At 43.3% G+C, this 19,245-nt stretch overlaps 1 protein-coding gene across 2 annotated transcripts in view; it reads right to left on the bottom strand.

Annotated features, from left to right (window-relative positions):
• DPYD (dihydropyrimidine dehydrogenase) overlaps nucleotides 1-19,245 on the bottom strand; it is a 2,453,390-nt gene that overhangs the window by 1,931,200 nt on the left and 502,945 nt on the right. For both annotated transcript variants that reach the window (XM_029618068.1, XM_029618069.1), the window contains exon 3: nucleotides 17,047-17,129. In XM_029618068.1, the coding sequence (XP_029473928.1) occupies nucleotides 17,047-17,129 (83 nt within the window). The remainder of the gene's footprint in view (nucleotides 1-17,046; nucleotides 17,130-19,245) is intronic.

Here is a 19,245-nt window from a genome sequence, read left to right on the forward strand (position 1 = left end):
ATGTTAGCAACTACAGACCAGTCTCCAACTTACACCTAATAGCCAAACTAATCGAAAAATCAGTTCAAAAACAACTATCTAACCACCTTGAAAATAACAACATACTATATCCAGCACAACATGGATTCCGCAAACACTACAGTACAGAAACATTGCTATTAGCTCTATCAGACAATATCTTAAGAGGATTCGATAGAGGAACACACTACATTCTGGTTCTATTAGATCTCTCTGCAGCATTTGACACTGTAAATCACAGAATACTAATCAATAGACTGAAAGAAATAGGACTCACTAACAAAACACTAAAATGGTTCGAGTCATACTTAAACAATAGATGTTTTCAGGTACAAATCAAAAATGCACTTTCAGACAAAGTCAAACTGCTAACTGGTGTCCCACAGGGATCAGCCCTATCTGCAACACTCTATAACATCTACCTCCTCCCAGTATGTCACTTACTAGCAGGACTGGGAATCGTACATTACATTTATGCAGATGATATACAATTACTGTTACCCATTCCAAACACCATTAAAGAAACAATGAAACTAGCCAATATGTACCTAGAAATAATCAAACAGCTCCTAAACCAGATGGAATTGGTTATAAACATTGTAAGGAGAAGAGCAACAAGCTCCTATCCCGGCAGGACAGTAAGCGGGTCCAAACTAAACAGTTGTCTATCCCAAGGAGAAACAGCAGGGGGCATTGAGACAACCTGTACGGACTACAATACCCAGAGTTCCAGAGCGGCAGTGGAAGGCTGGTGACCAGAAGGAGGCTGAGGTGGCTGCTGAAGGTGATCTGGGGGAATTAGATTCAGCTGAGTCCATGCTGTGGGAAGGAGAGGGTGTGTCCCTGAGTGAGGAGGAAACGGAAGAGAGCAGTTGCTCTGAGGAGGAGGAGGAGATGGACTGGGAGATACCCACATAGGATTCATCTGTGTCCGGCATGGAGATAGAGTAAGTGGGGAAGAATTGTAAAGCTGAACGGAGAAAAGACTAAAAACCTGCAGGGAAGCAATGTCTGTCTCACCTGGTTTCCCAACAGGCCTTAACTAAGGACCAGGCTGATTGTTTTGGGTGGTAGAGGTGAGGCATTGCTGAAAGCACAACTATAGGGGAGAAGGGGTGAGTTGTGCTGGATCCCCAAACAGGGCTGTCATGGCTAGGATGGAAGCCTGACCGCAGACATTTGGTGTTTTCAGTGAAGAGGTATTAATAGTATGAATTTCTGCACAACCCTAAGAAAGGGGGAATAGACTGAGCTTAAAATAAACTGTTTTTTTTTTTAATCCTTGCTCGGAGGGGGAGGGGAAGAACTGCTAGTTCCCCTACCTGTGGGAGCTTTGGAAAAGGGCCTGGCTAGGGGGACTAGCCAGAGCCAATATTGGAACCCGGGTCAAAAGGTTTGCCAATAACTGTTTTGAAGAGTTGCCAGAGTGTCTGAGATTGCAGCAGAGACCAGTGGCTTCAGCAGTGCTACGGTGCCTGGAGGGTTTGCAGAGATCTAAGAGAAGAAATTACGCCATCCGGGGAGATAGCTGGAGGAACCCACAACAACATTGACAAAACTGAATTCTTACATCTTGAACGTAAAAACACTCACCACACACAACCAACATTCACAATCAAAAATATTCAAACCACTGAGTTAGCAACAAAAGTTAGGAATCTAGGAGTAATAATTGACCCTGAGCTAAACATGAAACAACACATCTCACAGAAAATAAAAGAAGGTTATGCAAAACTAATGATCCTAAGAAGACTAAAACCTCTATTAATGATTAACAATTTTCGCATAGTTCTACAAGCAATAATATTCGCTAGCACAGATTATTGTAACTTAGGGATGTGAATCGTTTTAGGACGATTAAAATTATCGTCCGATAATTTTAATATCATCTTAAACCTTTATGGAACACAATACAATAGAGATTCTAACGATTTATCGTTATAAATCGTTAGAATCGTGAGCCGGCACACTAAAACCCCCTAAAACCCACCCCCGACCCTTTAAATTAAATCCCCCACCCTCCCGAACCCCCCCCCAATGACTTAAATAACCTGCGGGTCCAGCGGCGGTCCGGAACGGCAGCGGTCCGGAACGGGCTCCTGCTCCTGAATCTTGTTGTCTTCAGCCGGCGCCATTTTCCAAAATAGCGCCGAAAAATGGCGGCGGCCATAGACGAACACGATTGGACGGCAGGAGGTCCTTCCGGACCCCCGCTGGACTTTTGGCAAGTCTCGTGGGGGTCAGGAGGCCCCCCACAAGCTGGCCAAAAGTTCCTGGAGGTCCAGCGGGGGTCAGGGAGCGATTTCCCGCCGCGAATCGTTTTCGTACGGAAAATGGCGCCGGCAGGAGATCGACTGCAGGAGGTTGTTCAGCGAGGCGCCGGAACCCTCGCTGAACGACCTCCTGCAGTCGATCTCCTGCCGGCGCCATTTTCCGTACGAAAACGATTCGCGGCGGGAAATCGCTCCCTGACCCCCGCTGGACCTCCAGGAACTTTTGGCCAGCTTGTGGGGGGCCTCCTGACCCCCACGAGACTTGCCAAAAGTCCAGCGGGGGTCCGGAAGGACCTCCTGCCGTCCAATCGTGTTCGTCTATGGCCGCCGCCATTTTTCGGCGCCATTTTGGAAAATGGCGCCGGCTGAAGACAACAAGATTCAGGAGCAGGAGCCCGTTCCGGACCGCTGCCGTTCCGGACCGCCGCTGGACCCGCAGGTTATTTAAGTCATTTGGGGGGGGTTCGGGAGGGTGGGGGATTTAATTTAAAGGGTCGGGGGTGGGTTTTAGGGGGTTTTAATGTGCCGGTTTTGCGATTTTTCGATTTTTCACGATTTTTCACGATATTTTACCCCCCCAAACGGCAACAATACGATTCCCTCCCCCTCCCAGCCGAAATCGATCGTTAAGACGATCGAGGACACAATTCACATCCCTATTGTAACTCCCTGCTGTTAGGACTACCTCAATCTACAATTCAGCCTCTGCAAATATTGCAAAATTCCGCTGCCAGAGTTTTGACAGGCAAAAAAAAGAGTAACCATATTACAGGAACACTTGCTGAACTCCACTGGCTTCCAATTGAACAAAGAATACAATATAAAGCACTTTGTATAATCCATAAATGAATCCACGATGAGAAAGCTGACTGGCTTAACATGGCACTGCGAGTGCATGTACCACAAAGAAACCTGAGATCTGAAAATAAAGCTCTACTAACTGTCCCCTCTATCAAATCAGCACATCTCACGCAAGTAAGGGAAAGAGCACTGTCACTGGCTGGTCCTGTACTCTGGAATACCATGCCACTCGAAATAAGACTACAGACAAATCTGAAATTATTCAAAACTAATCTGAAAACCTGGCTTTTTAAACAAGCATTTTATAAAGATAAAGAAAAGGAGAAAAATAGTTGAGCGATAAGGATGCACCAAGCTAGAAGTTTTTAGTAACCTACATAAGCATATTAATGTTAAAATCAAACTGCCTAATTTGTTCCTAACAATCAGGTTTAATTTACACACCTAGTTTATTATTTTACATCGTTACCGTACTATGATGGCACACGAGTAATTTGTAATCTATACCACCCATATTTCTCTTTATCGTGCCCTTCTGTAAACTGTTGTGATGGTATTTAACTTAACGACGGTATAGAAAATGTTTTAAATAAATAAAATAAATAAATAATAGCCCCTGCCAAAACTGCCCAATCTGCCAACGCCCCCTCATCTCTCTTTTCCTGACATGATAGAATTATTGAAGTGTACTGCCTATTTGGATTGGGATATTACAAATTGAGTTTTGATATTCTAATTATACCCCCACTCACAGTACCATGTACTGTATGAAAAACTGTGTAATACACACTCAGACACATATACATTATGATATGGATTTTAGAAATCATTCACACACGTAAAACTTGGTTTTACACAAGGAAATGCACTTTACTCAAGTAAATGGGCTTTTGAAAATTGCTACAATAGTAGTTACATTTACACAAGAAAATCCTTTTCAAAATGTACTTGTACTTGTATGTGTGCTGTACTGTATGTAGTAGGGCTGGCTGACTCCACACACAAACAAGACTGTCAGCCTGGTAAGATTTTTCTTTTCTATTTCTGAGCATGCATTGCTCACTTCATTGGTGTCAAGACAGAGGTATTAAAATCACTAGTGCTGCCACAATTGCAGTCTCTCTGATACTCTCCCAGTGAATACAAACATCAAAATCAGTAGCAGTACACTGTTACTCTGCCACAATGAGTGTGTGAGTCTACTGCAGCACAGGGAAGAGCAGATGCAGCCTTTCACCAGTGCCAAATCCCAAAGTTTGGAAGCTTTTTTTTAAACTATGAGAGTTTCTACTAACATACCTTTCTCTGTGAAGAGCTAGAGAAGACACACAGAGCTTCTTGCACATGCTCAGACCTTACAGTGGTAGGACATCAGAGTTACTTGTTCCAGATAGTAGCTATAGGATAATTTAGAATGATGTTGCACCATGATTTGTCCTCTGGCTAGTCACTTTATCAAGTTATCCTGCCTTGGTTTTGAAAAGGCTCTGAGAAGGCAGTGAGGTCACACAAGCAAATGCTGGTTGCATAGTTTCCAGCTGTTTTTTTTTTTTTCTAGCAGTGCACAACCATAGCCTTCAATGGGATTTAGAAATGAAGGGTAAATTTAAATGAATGTGATAAAGATTATTTGTTTTATTCATGGGACCCCTCTACTATTTTCAAGGTGATACAAATGAAACAAATATTGGGCTTATGTTTTATCCATTTTTTTCAAACAAATGTTCTTCCCTATTATAAATTCAATATAATAGAATTCAATAAAATCAACTGTATATTTGTCTGGAGAATATGTCAATTATATTTGAAAAACCCTTTTGAAAACATACTATTTTTCCATGAAAAGTTTATAATCATCAAAATATCAATGAAAATCAGGGAGAGCCTGCCACAGCATTGGTCCTACAAAAGAAAGTGTACATTTAAGAATCTTTCATAGGCAAGAGTCAGCAAATTTTTATTAGCAGAATGCAAAAGCATGGTTAGGTTCATATGTTTCCTATAAATCAATTAAATATCCGGGCCTTCACAATGGAACATTATAAAAATCAAAGTAACAATCTTAAACTTAATTTTAAAATTGACTGACAGCCAGTGTAAATCCTTCAGGGATAATAAGTTCCCTACTGGTACAAGATGTGATAAGCCAAGGAGCAGAATATTGTAGTAATTATAGTACCGGTACTCTAAATTTAAGAAGACCACAATAAATTATGTTACAACAGTTTAATACCATTAGTACAAATCCTTGAATCAAAGTATGAAAATTATCTTTCAAATCATGAAATCAATTGGAATTTATAAAAGGAGATTTCCACAACATTATTTATCTGGTACTTTATAGTCAACTTGGAATCTAAAATAATTACAAGGTTTCAAATTTTGGAAGAGAAATTTATTGGATGATTTTTAACCAATAAATTAGTTAAAACTTTGGTGTTGGGGGTGTGTGGAGAGTACCATCACTAACACAAAGAGCTTCAGGCTTGATTGCCTTCAACATTAGCTTATTTTGATTAAGCTATGTGTTCAAAGCCTGAATACAGGAGGTCAATGATTCAATTGCAAGTACTGGACCTCCCAATACTGGTAAAAACAGTTGAAAATCATCAACATAGAGACAAAATTGTACACCATAGGAGGGGATAAGAATACAAAGACATTGTAAGAATATACAGCCCAATTTCAAATGGGCCACACACATGAAAACAGGAGGATATGTGCGTGGCTGGGCCTTGTGTGCACCGCGTGGATTTTTGGAAGGGCCTGGCCACACGTGGAAACGCCATTATGTACCAAAGTCCCAAGCCTCATCAAAGGTGTGGGGTGGGGTCTGATCTGGGCAGGAGGGGCGAGGCAGGGGGGTGGGTCAGGACAATGATTTTAGCCGCTGGTAAGCAGGCGCTGGCAGCCGGCCAGCGCACAGAGTCTACTTCTGCTCCAAAGGAGCAGTAAGGTAAAAAATAAAAAAATTCTAATAGTTAGGTAGAGGGTAGGGGTCGTGGAGGAGAAGAGGAGAGGGGAAAAGGTAGGAAGTTTAGATAGGGGTATAGGGATGTTCCCTCCAAGTCCACTCCTTAATTGGAGCAGACTGGGAAGGAACTGGGGATGCTCTACTCACGTCACCACACGTTGCTTTGTAAAATTACCCCCCCACCCCCCCATGTGCACATAAGTCACAGGCAGCCTGCACATGTGCGCACAGATTTTAAAATCCAGCATGCATGTGCGCATGGCCATTGGATTTAATAACATGTGTGTGCTGGTGCACGCATGTTATAAAATCGGTGTGTCTATGTCTACCAGGAACCGCGCGCATATGGACGTACGTGCGCAGGTCTTAACATCGACCACATATTGAAAAGAACTCATGATAAAGCTGAGCCTTGCAGGACCTAAGCAGAAACCAATTTCCACATAGATTGGTGCCCCTCAATTTTGACTTCTTGTTTACGGTCAGTTAAAGAGACTTAAACCAGCATCGCACAACCATGTCAATTCCAAAATGACATAGTTAACAATATTTCATGATTGACAAAGGCCTAAGATACTGTATATCTAGTAATATTCTTTGATTATTTATAGTAATATATATAACTATACCATCAATCACATGCAATGGGAATCATCTAATGAGACTAACAAAGTCTCTGTAGAATGACTCTTTTAAAACCTACACTGAAATGATTGAAAAACCTTATTACCCCCTTTGAGATCCTACAACTGAGACAAGACAGCCTTTTCTAAAATTTTGGCTAATGTTGGAAGATTTGATTTTTTTTTTAACTGTTCAAATAATAGTTTTTTTAAAAATAAGTTGGGAAACGCACGTGCTAGATAAGAATTTATAATATTAGCAATGACATCAAGAAAATGAAATTTGAGGGCTTGCAAAATCCATAATTGTCAGGCATCTAAGAAGAAAGATGAAAACCTATTGTAGGTCCCCTACTAGAGTTAGTTAGGATTTTACCATTTGGTGAGGGGAAAAATAGCAATATTGTCTGTTTGCAGATCCCCGATGTGGAAGATGCAATGGAAGTGTCCCAGTGATTATACTAACAAATAGCTATTTTCCTCAACGCACAATTAAACTCTGGAATTTGTTGCCAGAGGATGTGGCTAGTGCAGTTAGTATAGCCGTGTTTAAAAAAGGATTGGATAAGTTCTTGGAGGAGAAGTCCATTACCTGCTATTAATTAAGTTGACTTAGAAAATAGCCACTGCTGTGCTATTACTAGCAACAGTAACGTGGAATAGACTTAGTTTTTGGGTACTTGCCAGGTTCTTATGGCCTGAATTGGCCACTGTTGGAAACAGGATGCTGGTCTTGATGGATCCTTGGTCCAGTATGGTATGTTCTTATGTTCTTATCCCTTTTGCTTTTGAGGAGCCAGCATTGCTAGTGCTATCTCTGTTTTAACTTAAACCTCCATGGAGTTCTTTCTTTTTTAATTTCTTTCCACCCTCTTATTCCATTTATTTAAGTTTGGAGTGTCATATCCTTATGAACTCAGTTAAGCTTATTTTTTTTTTTTTTATTAATGGGAGAGGTTTCCTTCCAGCAAGAAGAAGATGAGATCACCAAGATCCAAAGAGAGGATGACTTCCAGCTAGCCTGTGAGAGGTAGAAGCAGAAAGGGAGAGAAGGAGAGGAGAAATTTGTTTGTTTTTTACCCCTTTTTTAAAGATGGTGCCGGCCATCCAGTGCTCCTACCATGTGACAGGGGCCGGCCAATGGCACAGTTAACCTGTCACATGGTAAGGGCAAAGGGCCATCGGCGCCATTTTTATTAGTGGCAGCCGACGGCCCGAGAGCAGGTGATCGCTCCCGGGGCCCACTGGACCACCAGGTAATTTTAAAATGTTTTTGGGGGGGTCGGGAGGGTGGTGGAGGCTAAGGGAGCGGTTTTAAAGGGTTGGGGTGGGTTTTTTGGTTATCGGCCGACAGTCCGAAGGCGAGAGAATGCTCCTGGGACCCCCGCTGGACCACCAGGTAATTTTAAAATGTTTTTGGCGGGGGGGGGGGGGGTCAGGAGGGTGGTGGAGGCTAAGGGAGCAGTTTTAAAGGGTCAGAGTGGGTTTTTTGTTTATCGGATCAGGCGCAGCCGATAAAAAAAAACAAACGATTGGGCCGGATGAAAAAAATGCACGATTTGAATCGGAACTGGAACCGAACTGATTCCGGTTCCGATTCATATCTCTACTGGCCATGCATTCCAAACATGCCCTATATGTCCGGGACACTGGCAGACCTAAGTCCTGCGGGAGGACAGGTCTTACTGCACCCTCTCCTCCACTCTATCTTCCTGTATCCTTGATCTGCGGACCTTTAGAGTATCAGACTCTTGCCCTAGTGGACTCTGGGGTAGGAGGCAATTTCATTCTTCAACTATTAGTGGAGCACTTGCAGATTCCCACAACCACCATGACGTCTCCACTGCTCCTATCTTCAATTCATGGAGAGCCCTTGCCGCGTGAAGTAACCCAACTCACCGAACCAGTATGTCTACGGACCGGTGCTTTCCATTCTGAAACAATCTCCTTCTTTGTTTTAGAGAAGGCCACGCACCCTATAGTACTGGGGATACCGTGGCTGCAGCAGCATATGCCTCAATTCAATTGGCTACTCTGGAGCTTTCATGTTGGGGTCCAGACTGCCATGGAAAATGTCTGATGGAGGTCACAACTATACCCTGCATGCCAAATACCCCAGTGATGCTGGGGTTGTCGCCTCAATATTCATCGTTTCAAGATGTCTTTTCTAAAAAAGCTGCAGACGTACTACCGCCTCACAAATCCTATGACTGCACTATTAATTTTAAGCCTAACACTGAACCACCCAAGGGATGGGTTTACCCTCTCTCTGTGGCAGAGAATAAAGTCATGCCCAAATATATTCAGGAAAAACTCCAAAAAGGCTTCATAAGAACCTCCAAGCCTCCTGCTGGCGCAGGCTTCTTCTTTGTGGGGAAGAAGGATAGAACATTGCGTTCATGTATAGATTACAGGGGTCTCAACGAGATAACTGTAAAAGATTGTTACCCCTTACCTCTTATCTCAGAGCTATTTGACAGACTACAGGGAGCCAAGATATTCTCCAAGCTTGTTCATAAAGGATCCTTAAACTTACTTCGCATTCGCTCTGGCGATGAATGGAAGACGGCCTTCAATACCCAGGATGGTCACTTTGAATATTTAGTGATGCCCTTTGGCCTGTGCAACACCCCGGCTGTCTTCCAAACTTTAATGAACGACATTTTCAGGGATCTCCTCTATAAATGTGTCGTTATATACTTAGATGACATCTTGATATTCTCCCAAGACATGACCACTCATCTAGAGGATGTCAAAAGAGTGCTGTAAAGACTCTGTGATAATCATCTATATGCCAAGTTGTCTAAGTGTGAATTTCACAAGGAATCAATGCCTTTCTTGGGCTACATTGTTTCCAATCAAGATTTCCAGATGGATCCACTGAAGCTGGAAAGCATTAAGAATTGAGCACAACCCACTGGTCTAAAGGCTCTCAGACGTTTCTTAGGTTTCACTATTACAGAACTTTCATCAAGAACTACACCTCACTCACTGTCCTGCTTACAGCTATGACAAAGAAAGGTGCCAATGTTGCTAATTGGTCTACGGAGATAATAACTGCATTCCAGAAGCTAAAAGACGCCTTTTTGTGCAAGCCGTGTCTCCGACACCCGGATCCCACTAAACCCTTCATCGTTGAGGTCGATGCCTCAGACATCGGCGTAGGGGCCATGCTAAGCCAGGCCGGTGATTCCAAGGCCTTACACCCATGCTCGTTCTTCTCCCATCGCTTCTCACCAGCAGAGAAAAATTATGGAATAGGAGATAAGGAGCTCCTGGCTATAAAGATGGCATTGGAGGAGTGGTACCTCCACCACGCACAGCGCTTAAACCATAGGCAAGAGAGATGGTCTCTGTTTTTCAACATATTCAACTTTGTGCTGAAATATCACCCTGGGGATAAGAACATCAGAGCAGATGCCCTATCTCGCTCATTCCTCTCCGAGGACATCCCAGAGGAACCACAACATATCATCGACCTGAAAAGAGTTATTTTGGCTGCTACTTACTCACTACCTACAGGTAAAACCATCAAAACCAAGAATCTCAGAAAAAAGCTGCTAGCATGGGCTCATGACCAAACTGGCTGGACACCCTGGTCAACGCAGAACTCTGTCTAAACTGCAAAAGTTTTACTGGTGGCCCACTATGAAGGAAGACACATTTTCCTATGTTGCTTCCTGCGCTAATTGTGCCAGACAGAAGACACCACCCAGTCGTCCATGGGGCCAACTTCAATCCTTGCCAGTACCAGACGAGCCATGGACACACATTGCTACAGACTTTGTGTTGGACTTACCACTCTCAGGAGGAAACAACATGATTTGGGTAACTGTAGATCAGTTCTCAAAGATGGCTCACTTAGTGGCTCTCCCTGGCTTACCCACAGCCATGGAGCTTGTTAAGCTATTCATCATGCACATCTTTCGCCTGCATGGCATGCCTAAGCACATAGTCTCCGATCGAGGAGCCCAATTCACAGCTAAGTTATGGAAGGCATTGTGCAAAAAAAGTTTGATATTTCTCTCGACTTCACCTCAGCATACCATCCACAATCTAAACGACAAACAGAGAGAATGAATAGGACACTCAAGCAGTTCATTTGTGCCTACGTGAACACTCGTCAGAATGATTGGGCTGAACTGTTGCCCTGGGCTGAATTCGCCATCAACTCTCATCCAGCATCATCCACTGGATCAACACCATTCGAAGTGGTTTACGGATGACTACCATTGCCACCACTGCCACTTCCTCTGTCAGTGTCATCCCCGGCAGCTCAATCAACTGTCAAAGATATTCAACAACTATGGACTCAGACCAAAGAAATGCTTTTCAAAGCAGGACTACGAGCTAAAAAAGGATACAATTCTCACCACTGCAAGGCTCCAGATTTCCAGCCTGGTGACAAAATCTGGCTATCCACTAAGCACTTAAGACTTAAACTTCCTTCAGCTTGCTTCGCTCCACACTTCATTGGACCCTTTCCCATTCTCCGACAATTAGGCAATCTCACCTATAGTCTGAAGCTACCACCAACATTGAAGATTCATAATGCATTCCACGTCTCACTATTGAAGCCTTTGATCCTTAGTGAGTTCTCTAATAAGACACCTGAACCTACACCAATAGATGCAGAAGAAGACATCGAATACAAGGTAGACACTATCCATGACGTAAGAAAAAGAGGCAGAGTATGGGAATATCTCCTGTCATGGGAAGGTTATGGACCTGAAGATAACTTTTGGACACCTTTGGTTAATATATTGGATAAAGAGATGCTTCAAGACTTCCACAGAATGCATCCTCAGAAACGAAGACCAGGTAGGAAGCCTGGAGGATGCCCTTTGAAGGGGGTACTGTTGAATCCGTCGGTGCTAGATGGCTTCACCCCGTTTGCATCACCTTGTTCACGGCTCCTCCCGCTTACCTTGGGAAAATGGCTACCGCCGCATCTACAAGCCGCCCTCTCTGGCGTCCCCGGAATGGCTATGGGCTGCCTCCCGCCATGCTCCTCCCAAGGACCTACTAGGGTGCACGCACGCGTGCCATACATGTCTTTATTCCAGCATTGGCGTGAACCTCGGGGGCGTTCCCCTCTACTGACATCACGCCATCCGGGTATTTAGCCTGTACTTTGTTGCTAGCTCATTGAGTTAGCAAAGGATTGGTCTCAGCTGGTCTAAGCTAGAGGTGTGCATTCATTTCCTACGTATTGGTAATCCGCAACGTATAGGGCCATAATCGTTGTATTCGTGGGGAAGCGAAAAGTATTGCGAGTCCCCACAAATACAATGAATCTTCGCCAAATTATTCGGCCGTCTAAAGGAGCGAATTTAAACAACCCCCCCACCCTCCTGACCCCCCCAAGACTTACCAAAACTCCCTGGTGGTCCAGCGGGGGGTCCGGGAGCCATCTCCTGCACTCACACCCTTGGCTGCCGTATTAAAAATGCCGCCGATAGCCTTTGACCTTACTATGTCACAGGGGCTCTGGGTGCCATTGGTCGACCCCTGTCACATGGTAGGAACAATGAATGGCCTGCGCCATCTTGTGCTCCTACCATGTGACAGGGGCTGACCAATGGCACCTGGATCCCCTGTGACATAGTAAGGGCAAAGACTATCGGCGCCATTTTGATTACTGGCAGCCGACGGCCCGAGTGCAGGAGATCACTCTCGGCCCGAGTGCAGGAGATCGCTCCCGGACCCCCGCTGGAGGCACAAGATGGCGCCGGCCATCCATTGCTCCTTCCATGTGACAGGGGCCGACCAATGGCACCAGTAGCCCCTGTGACATAGTAAGGTCAAAGGCTATTGTCGCCATTTTGAATAGCGGCAGCTGAGGGTGTGAATGCAGGAGATGGCTCCCTGACCCCCCTGCTGGACCACCAGGGAATTTTGGTAAGTCTTGAGGGGGTAAGGAGGGTGGGGGGTTGTAGTTAATTCAATTTTAGCCGGGAAATGAATGAGAATTAACGCATGAACGTATCGGGGGCCCCCTTGCTGAATGCAACGTATCTGCCCCCTGACGAATACAAATCCTGAATGCAAAGTATGACGTCCCTCTGCAAATCCCTAGTCTAAGCTACTCTGCTGCTTCCATGCTGCTGCTGGAAGCTCTCTCTCTGCCCTTTGGGGTAATTGCTAACCTGGGTACCCGCTCCTCGGGGGCTCTCTGCTTTATTTCAGGTGCCTTACAGGGATCAGGTACTCACTCCTCGAGTGCTTGCTCTCCCTGCCTCGGTGCCTGTACCATCTACTTCAACCTGGTGGAATCGCATACCTACCGCAACCATCTAGTGAGTAATCTCAGTCTATCTCATCCACAGTACTGCCTTGCTGGGAAACCTACACAAGAATTCCCCTATACCAATGGGGTGAGAAGTGTCCCCTCTGCCGAGGGTCCTGAGACTGCTACATCCAGACTACCTCACTACTGCCACCTCTGGTGGTGTAATTCAAGCTGTATAAGTAAAGAACTAACTCTGTGTGTTTGTGCATCCTGAGTCTAGCCCAGTACTGTGGCTCCCCACGGGACTCCTCCCCGTGGGCATGGTCATCTTCCACAGTACCAAAATATTCACCCAAATACCGCTTAAACATAACACTCTGCTTTGTGTCTGGAGACTTTTACAAGCTGAGTAAGTTTCAAATCAGATAATGCTAACAAAAAATCATTAGCTGAACCCTTACAGGTGACTTTTCAAAAGAGTGATGGATGTAAATGTAACAAACTATCATAACAATTTTCAAAAGCCATTTACCTGCATTAAGTGCAGTTAATGAGGGTAAAACCTATTGACAATTCAATGGCATATATTATACCAATTTTCAAAAGCATACTTACACAGATACAGTGCATTTACACATGTAAAACAGTTTTAAGCATGTAAATGCTTTTGAAAATCAGGCCCATAGAAGAGTTGTCAACATGAAGGTTGAAATATCCAATTATCAATTGGTCATCTTATTTAACTGAGATCACCAGATGTGCACAATTCTAATTTGGAGAACAATCAAATAGAAATAAAAATCATATAACAGTTTTCACAATCAAACTATATCATTTAGCATCAGTATTCATAACAATTAATGTACAGTAATTAGAAGCGTACCTCGATATATTAAAAAGTACCATACCTACTCTTTTTTTCTATTCTTGGTTGATATTGATATCTGTATCCGGGGGTGAGGGGTGGGAACAAACCTCAGACAAAATAGAAGGGTTAGCATCTGAGTGCCTAGATTCAGAAATAGCTGAATACTGTACTTAAAATAAAAAATGACTAAAAGATGATGCCAACCTTAATGGAACATGCATTTATATAATATATTTTAAAGGATTCAATAATCAGTTGGTTATGCTGTATAACAAATTTTGGTAATCATTTGGGGTAACTCAGCTCAGATGAATGTCTAATAGGGATGTGCAATCATTTTTCCCGAATTAGGCAATGTCAACAAAATTTCCTAATTCGGAATGGTTTGGGAGAACCGAAAAATGATTGATTTTTTCCGAAATTTCAGAAAAAAAATTATTTTTGAGTTAGTGCATGCTAACTCCCAATAGTGTGCACTAACCCGAAAATTGGGACCCCCAAAAAAATAAACCCCCGAACCACGGGAAAAATGAAATTCCTGTGGGGGGGGGGGGGGCAAAATGAAGTCTGAAATGAAATTATTTTCCCGAAGCACATCTCCAATGTCTAATAGTAGGGAACAGGTGATTAAGAACGTACTGACTATATATTCCCCTGCCTAAAGGATAGGGTCACCAACAATATCATGCCCAGATATTACAAAATGATTCTCAAAGCACAGCCAAAATATTGTCACAAACATTCCTACAATAATTCTCAATGATAGTAATACTAGATATAGATATAGAATAGATATAGAAAATGCCATACTGGGTCAGACCAAGGGTCCATCAAGCCCAGCATCCTGTTTCCAACAGTGGCCAATCCAGGCCATAAGAACCTGGCAAGTACCCAAAAACTAAGTCTATTCCATTTAACCATTGCTAATGGCAGTGGCTATTCTCTAAGTGAACTTAATAGCAGGCCTAGCCCCTAATTTCTCATTCTGAATAAGTTAATGGAAGATGCATTTACTGATGTTAATAAAATAAGGTTCGGAAAAGAACCAGAACCTCCTATCTGAAAATCCAGTCTGCAAATCGAAAAGATTATACAACTCATATAGACTACAATGCTCGAGTGCCAACACATCATAAACTCAGTATTAGTGTTGAATGCACAGATGAACACCACATTAATTATTAAAGAACCATACCAATCTTCGCATAATGCACAACTGGGTGCACAAAAGGATGCATTAAGGGCATCAGCCCACTGGCATTGGCACATCTAAGGGCTAAGCCTCTTTAGCGCTCCGGCAATGTCGTTACACAAGGAGTGGGAGCCAAGCCCTGTAGAAAGTAGCAGCAGTGACGGAACAACAATACTGGCCAACAATAAGTTTATGGAGGCAAGGAAGGCTCAGTGCAAGCAGCCATTCCATCAGTTGAGCAAGAAATAAAGTGCAGAGTACAGTGAATAACAAAGAGGTTCCTCAGTTTTCCCTAGAGCAACTCCAGTAATGACATCACAAAAAGGGGTGGAGGAAGTTCCCTGGGCAGTGGTTCCAGTGACAGCCCAACAATGCTGGCCAAGGATATGTTAATGGAGGCAAGGAAAGCTCGGTGCAGTCTGCAAATAATTCTATGGATTCATTGAATCAGTTTGTAAAACTCTTTTTTACAGAACATTTAGAATTCTGCAATATTGAATATGGATCTCTAAATGAAATCTATCAACTAAATGGTCTGATCCAATTTTCTACCTGACCCAATTCAGTTAAGAAAGTCCAACTAGGGATGTGCAGGGTCAAAATTTTCCTTTTCTCTCTCTTTTGTTTTGACCATTTCGATTCATCGGTTTTGTTTTCACGTGCTCTATTTTGAAATAGTGTACACTTAAATCAATGTAGCGTACCTTAAAAGACAGAGTAGGGAACACTAAAAATGAAAAAGCATGCACTAAAATGAAATAATGTGCACGCGCACGCACATGTACGCTCCCCCCCTCCCCCCGGTGCATGCTGCCTGCAGGCAGCATGCACCGGGGGGAGGGGGGGGCTAATTTTAAAAAAGTATGCACAGTGTCGAGTTTGGGCCTCTCCCAGTTCCCTCCCAGTCCGCTCCAATTAAGGAGCGGACTGGGAGGGAACTGGGAGAGGCCCAATCTCGTCACTGTGCGTACTTAATTAAGGAGCGGACTGGGAGGGAGCGAAATTAAGGAGCGGACTGGGAGGGAACTTTCCAACCCACCTACCTAACCTCCCTTCCCCTTCCCCTCTCCTTCCCACCCCCTAAACCTAACCTACCATACCTTTTTGTTTTTATTTTGTAAGTTGCTGTTCCTCTGAATCAGAAGCAACTTGCACGCACTGGCCGACTGCCAGCGCTTGCTTCCCCGGCACAATGGCAAATGGCAACTGTACCGGTGACCTCCAGCCTCGCCCCTCCCCCCGGACCACCCCTTTCCTTGGGCCCAGCACTTCTGCACGTAACCCACATTTTTTACGCACGTGGCCCATTTAAAATGTACCTGTAAATGTTTTAAACACATGCTATTTCATGTTAGTGCTTGCTACTTTGAGATTTTGTGTGTGCTACTTCAAAATAGCATTTGCTAAAATACAATAAAACTGCCCACATTAAAAACAACTCTACATCCAACCCACCCCCTACCTGCCCACATGGAACTGATGGGGATTTTTATTCCATACAAACAATTAATCCAACCCTACTAGTCACTGAGACATATAGCAAATTAATCTGCATATAGCACCAATACTTGCATCAAAATAAACTGTGGAATTGTTTTTAATATTTTAAGTAGGAGACCATGCAGCTTTCATCACACAGTAATATAATCCCATTAATGCCTAATAGGAGAAATTATATGTCTTACAATATATTGGAAATTGAATGCAAATTAGGAAGAGGTATAGATTCATTTAGAAGACTATTGTACAATTTCAACAACACATGTTCAATTTAGATGAACAATATTTTCATTCATTCACACAGTTTAGTATAAATATAAAACTAGGACCCCTAAAGCATTTTAAGTAACAAAATATACATTTACATTTTTACGTGTACGGAGGCTTAGCATTTATGCAGCTTCAATACCAAAGTACAGCCTCAAGGGAAGCCTCTCCAATGACAAATTAATACCTTAGAGAGCAGAGCTGAATGGTGGCAATGAACCCATTTGTTCCTCCAATAATGAAGAATGACTTTTCCTTTAGCACATCTGTGGCTGTTACTATGGTGATCCAGACTTACCTCATTGCTTCTCGAAGTGCTCCTCGCTCACTGAGGGTCGTGTGTTTGATGTCATCAAAATTATTCTGTAGCTTCCCACAGGTCTAAATAAACAAGCAAATATACAAATAAGTGCATGCATCCACACTAATCTCAAACAGTGTATCATATCCATCGTCTGTGAAGAAACATAATTGATATTGATAGCATCTTCATGTAAATTATATAGTATGCTATTACTGGATTAGATTCATTAAAACTGACATGAGCCAATAAAACAAAGTTTCCGTGTCACTTATCACATGGTTGCCATGAAAATCTTTTCATCAGTGTTCTTTAGGATGATGCATAGAAGGTAAAAATGAATATTGTAACAATTTTTATAATTTTGTCTTGAATAATCAGCTATAGGTGCTTGAAATTCTTTTAATTCTTGTCACAAATGTATGTAAATACATTATGATGAATTTCAGATTGATATAGTTGAATACTTAATTCACTAAAGTTCAGCCTAGAAATATTTTAATGTGCATGGGGGTACTCTTTTTTTTTTTTAGTGTTTATGGTAAAATCATAGTCAACATACAAATTGCTAAGAAAATGGCATACAGAGCACCTGATCACTTAAAAAATACGGCTAAAATTTTTAACATACACTCTAAAAACATATTGGGGTAGATTTTAAATGAAACGCGCACAGCCTACATGTGCGCGCGCTACCTGGCGTGCACACATCTTTTCCAGATTTTATAACATGCGTGCGCAGGTGCACGCATGTTATAAAATCGGGGGTCAGCGCAATTCTGCACCTTGCACGCGCCAAGCCACGCTGCCTTCCCCTGTTCCCTCCCCCCTAGCCTGACCTTCCCACCCCTTCTCCTAACCTTTCCCCCCCCCCAGCCCTACTCTAACCCCCTCTGTTCTTACCTTTGTTCTTACCTGTTGTCTTACCTTTTGCACCTGCCTCTGGGCAGGCAAAGGTTGTGCATGCTGGTAGACTGCCCGCACGTGATCCTCTGACACAGCAGTAATGGCTGCTCTGTTGGAGGCCTCTAGCCCTGCCCCCTGACCGCCCAGCCCTGCCCTGCCCTTTTTGTAAAGCCCTGGGACTTACACGCGGCCCTGGGCTTTATGCACGTTGCTGGGCCTTTTTAAAATAGGCCTGGCGAGCGTAACCTTTTTAAAATCTGGCCCATTGTGCATTCTACTGGGAAATTAAAGTTAGATCAGTAGTAGCTCATGCGTGCCACATGTAGTGCTGCTTTTGTATCAGTTCCTCTCTCGCTCCAAAAAATTGCAAAAGGGGGGCTATCTGGCCATCAGCGCTGCATGGATAGAGAGAAAAGCCACTTGACAGAGCGAAGGGGGCAAAGAATCAGGTAACAAAGAAGAAGATTTAGAAAGAGTGCTGTTCTCAATGTCTTGTGCTTCAAGATTCTTCTACAATTTAATTTCTTAGCATATGGAATTTATGAGGGGAGTCAGTATTGGCTTTTTGGGAAGGGCAAGGTGTATGGTCAACTAGGACACTGGTTCAGGTTCACCACTCCTAATGCTGTTCATTCACTCTCCAGTGTCATTGTACCTTTTTTCTTTTGGGGAACTCATTATTATTATTATTATGTATTTGTTTTGCTATACCAATGTTCAACTAGTTTTGTCACACCAGTTAATGGAACAAAGCCAACATCATATCAGGTCAAATCAGGAGGAGAAGTCCACACTGTGTTAGCCCTTGTAATGGAAGGGGAAGACATCACGTTTGTGAGGACAAGAAGAGAAGGTGCCACTGGCATCACATTTGGTCTCATTGGAAAGAGTGGTGCCCTGCAGTTGGAACTGAATCATCCCTCAGGCTTAGTAGATGAACCAGTGATAGTGTTGGAAATGGAAGGAAAAGAGTGTGTGCTTGTGTATGTGTATACTAAAGTCATCCCTTAGGCTGTGGTATTAGACTGGATGGAGTACTGGGGATGGAGGAGAAAGAGAAAGAATGTGAGTGAGTGTGTGTGTGTGTGTGTGTGTGTGTGTGTGTGTGTGTGTGAGTCTGAGTTAGAATGGGGAGAAAAAGTCCACTCCCCTCTTATATCATGCCAATATAAGGTGGGAGAAAAAGCTTATGTGCATCCCGCTCTCTGCTAATCCATGCAAAGCACCTTGGGGGGTTGGGGGAATGCTATCAATAATTGTGCCCAGGGCACTATTTTCCCTTGCACTGGC

This window comes from Rhinatrema bivittatum, chromosome 10 (assembly GCF_901001135.1).
Source record: "Rhinatrema bivittatum chromosome 10, aRhiBiv1.1, whole genome shotgun sequence".
Lineage (NCBI taxonomy): Eukaryota > Metazoa > Chordata > Amphibia > Gymnophiona > Rhinatrematidae > Rhinatrema > Rhinatrema bivittatum.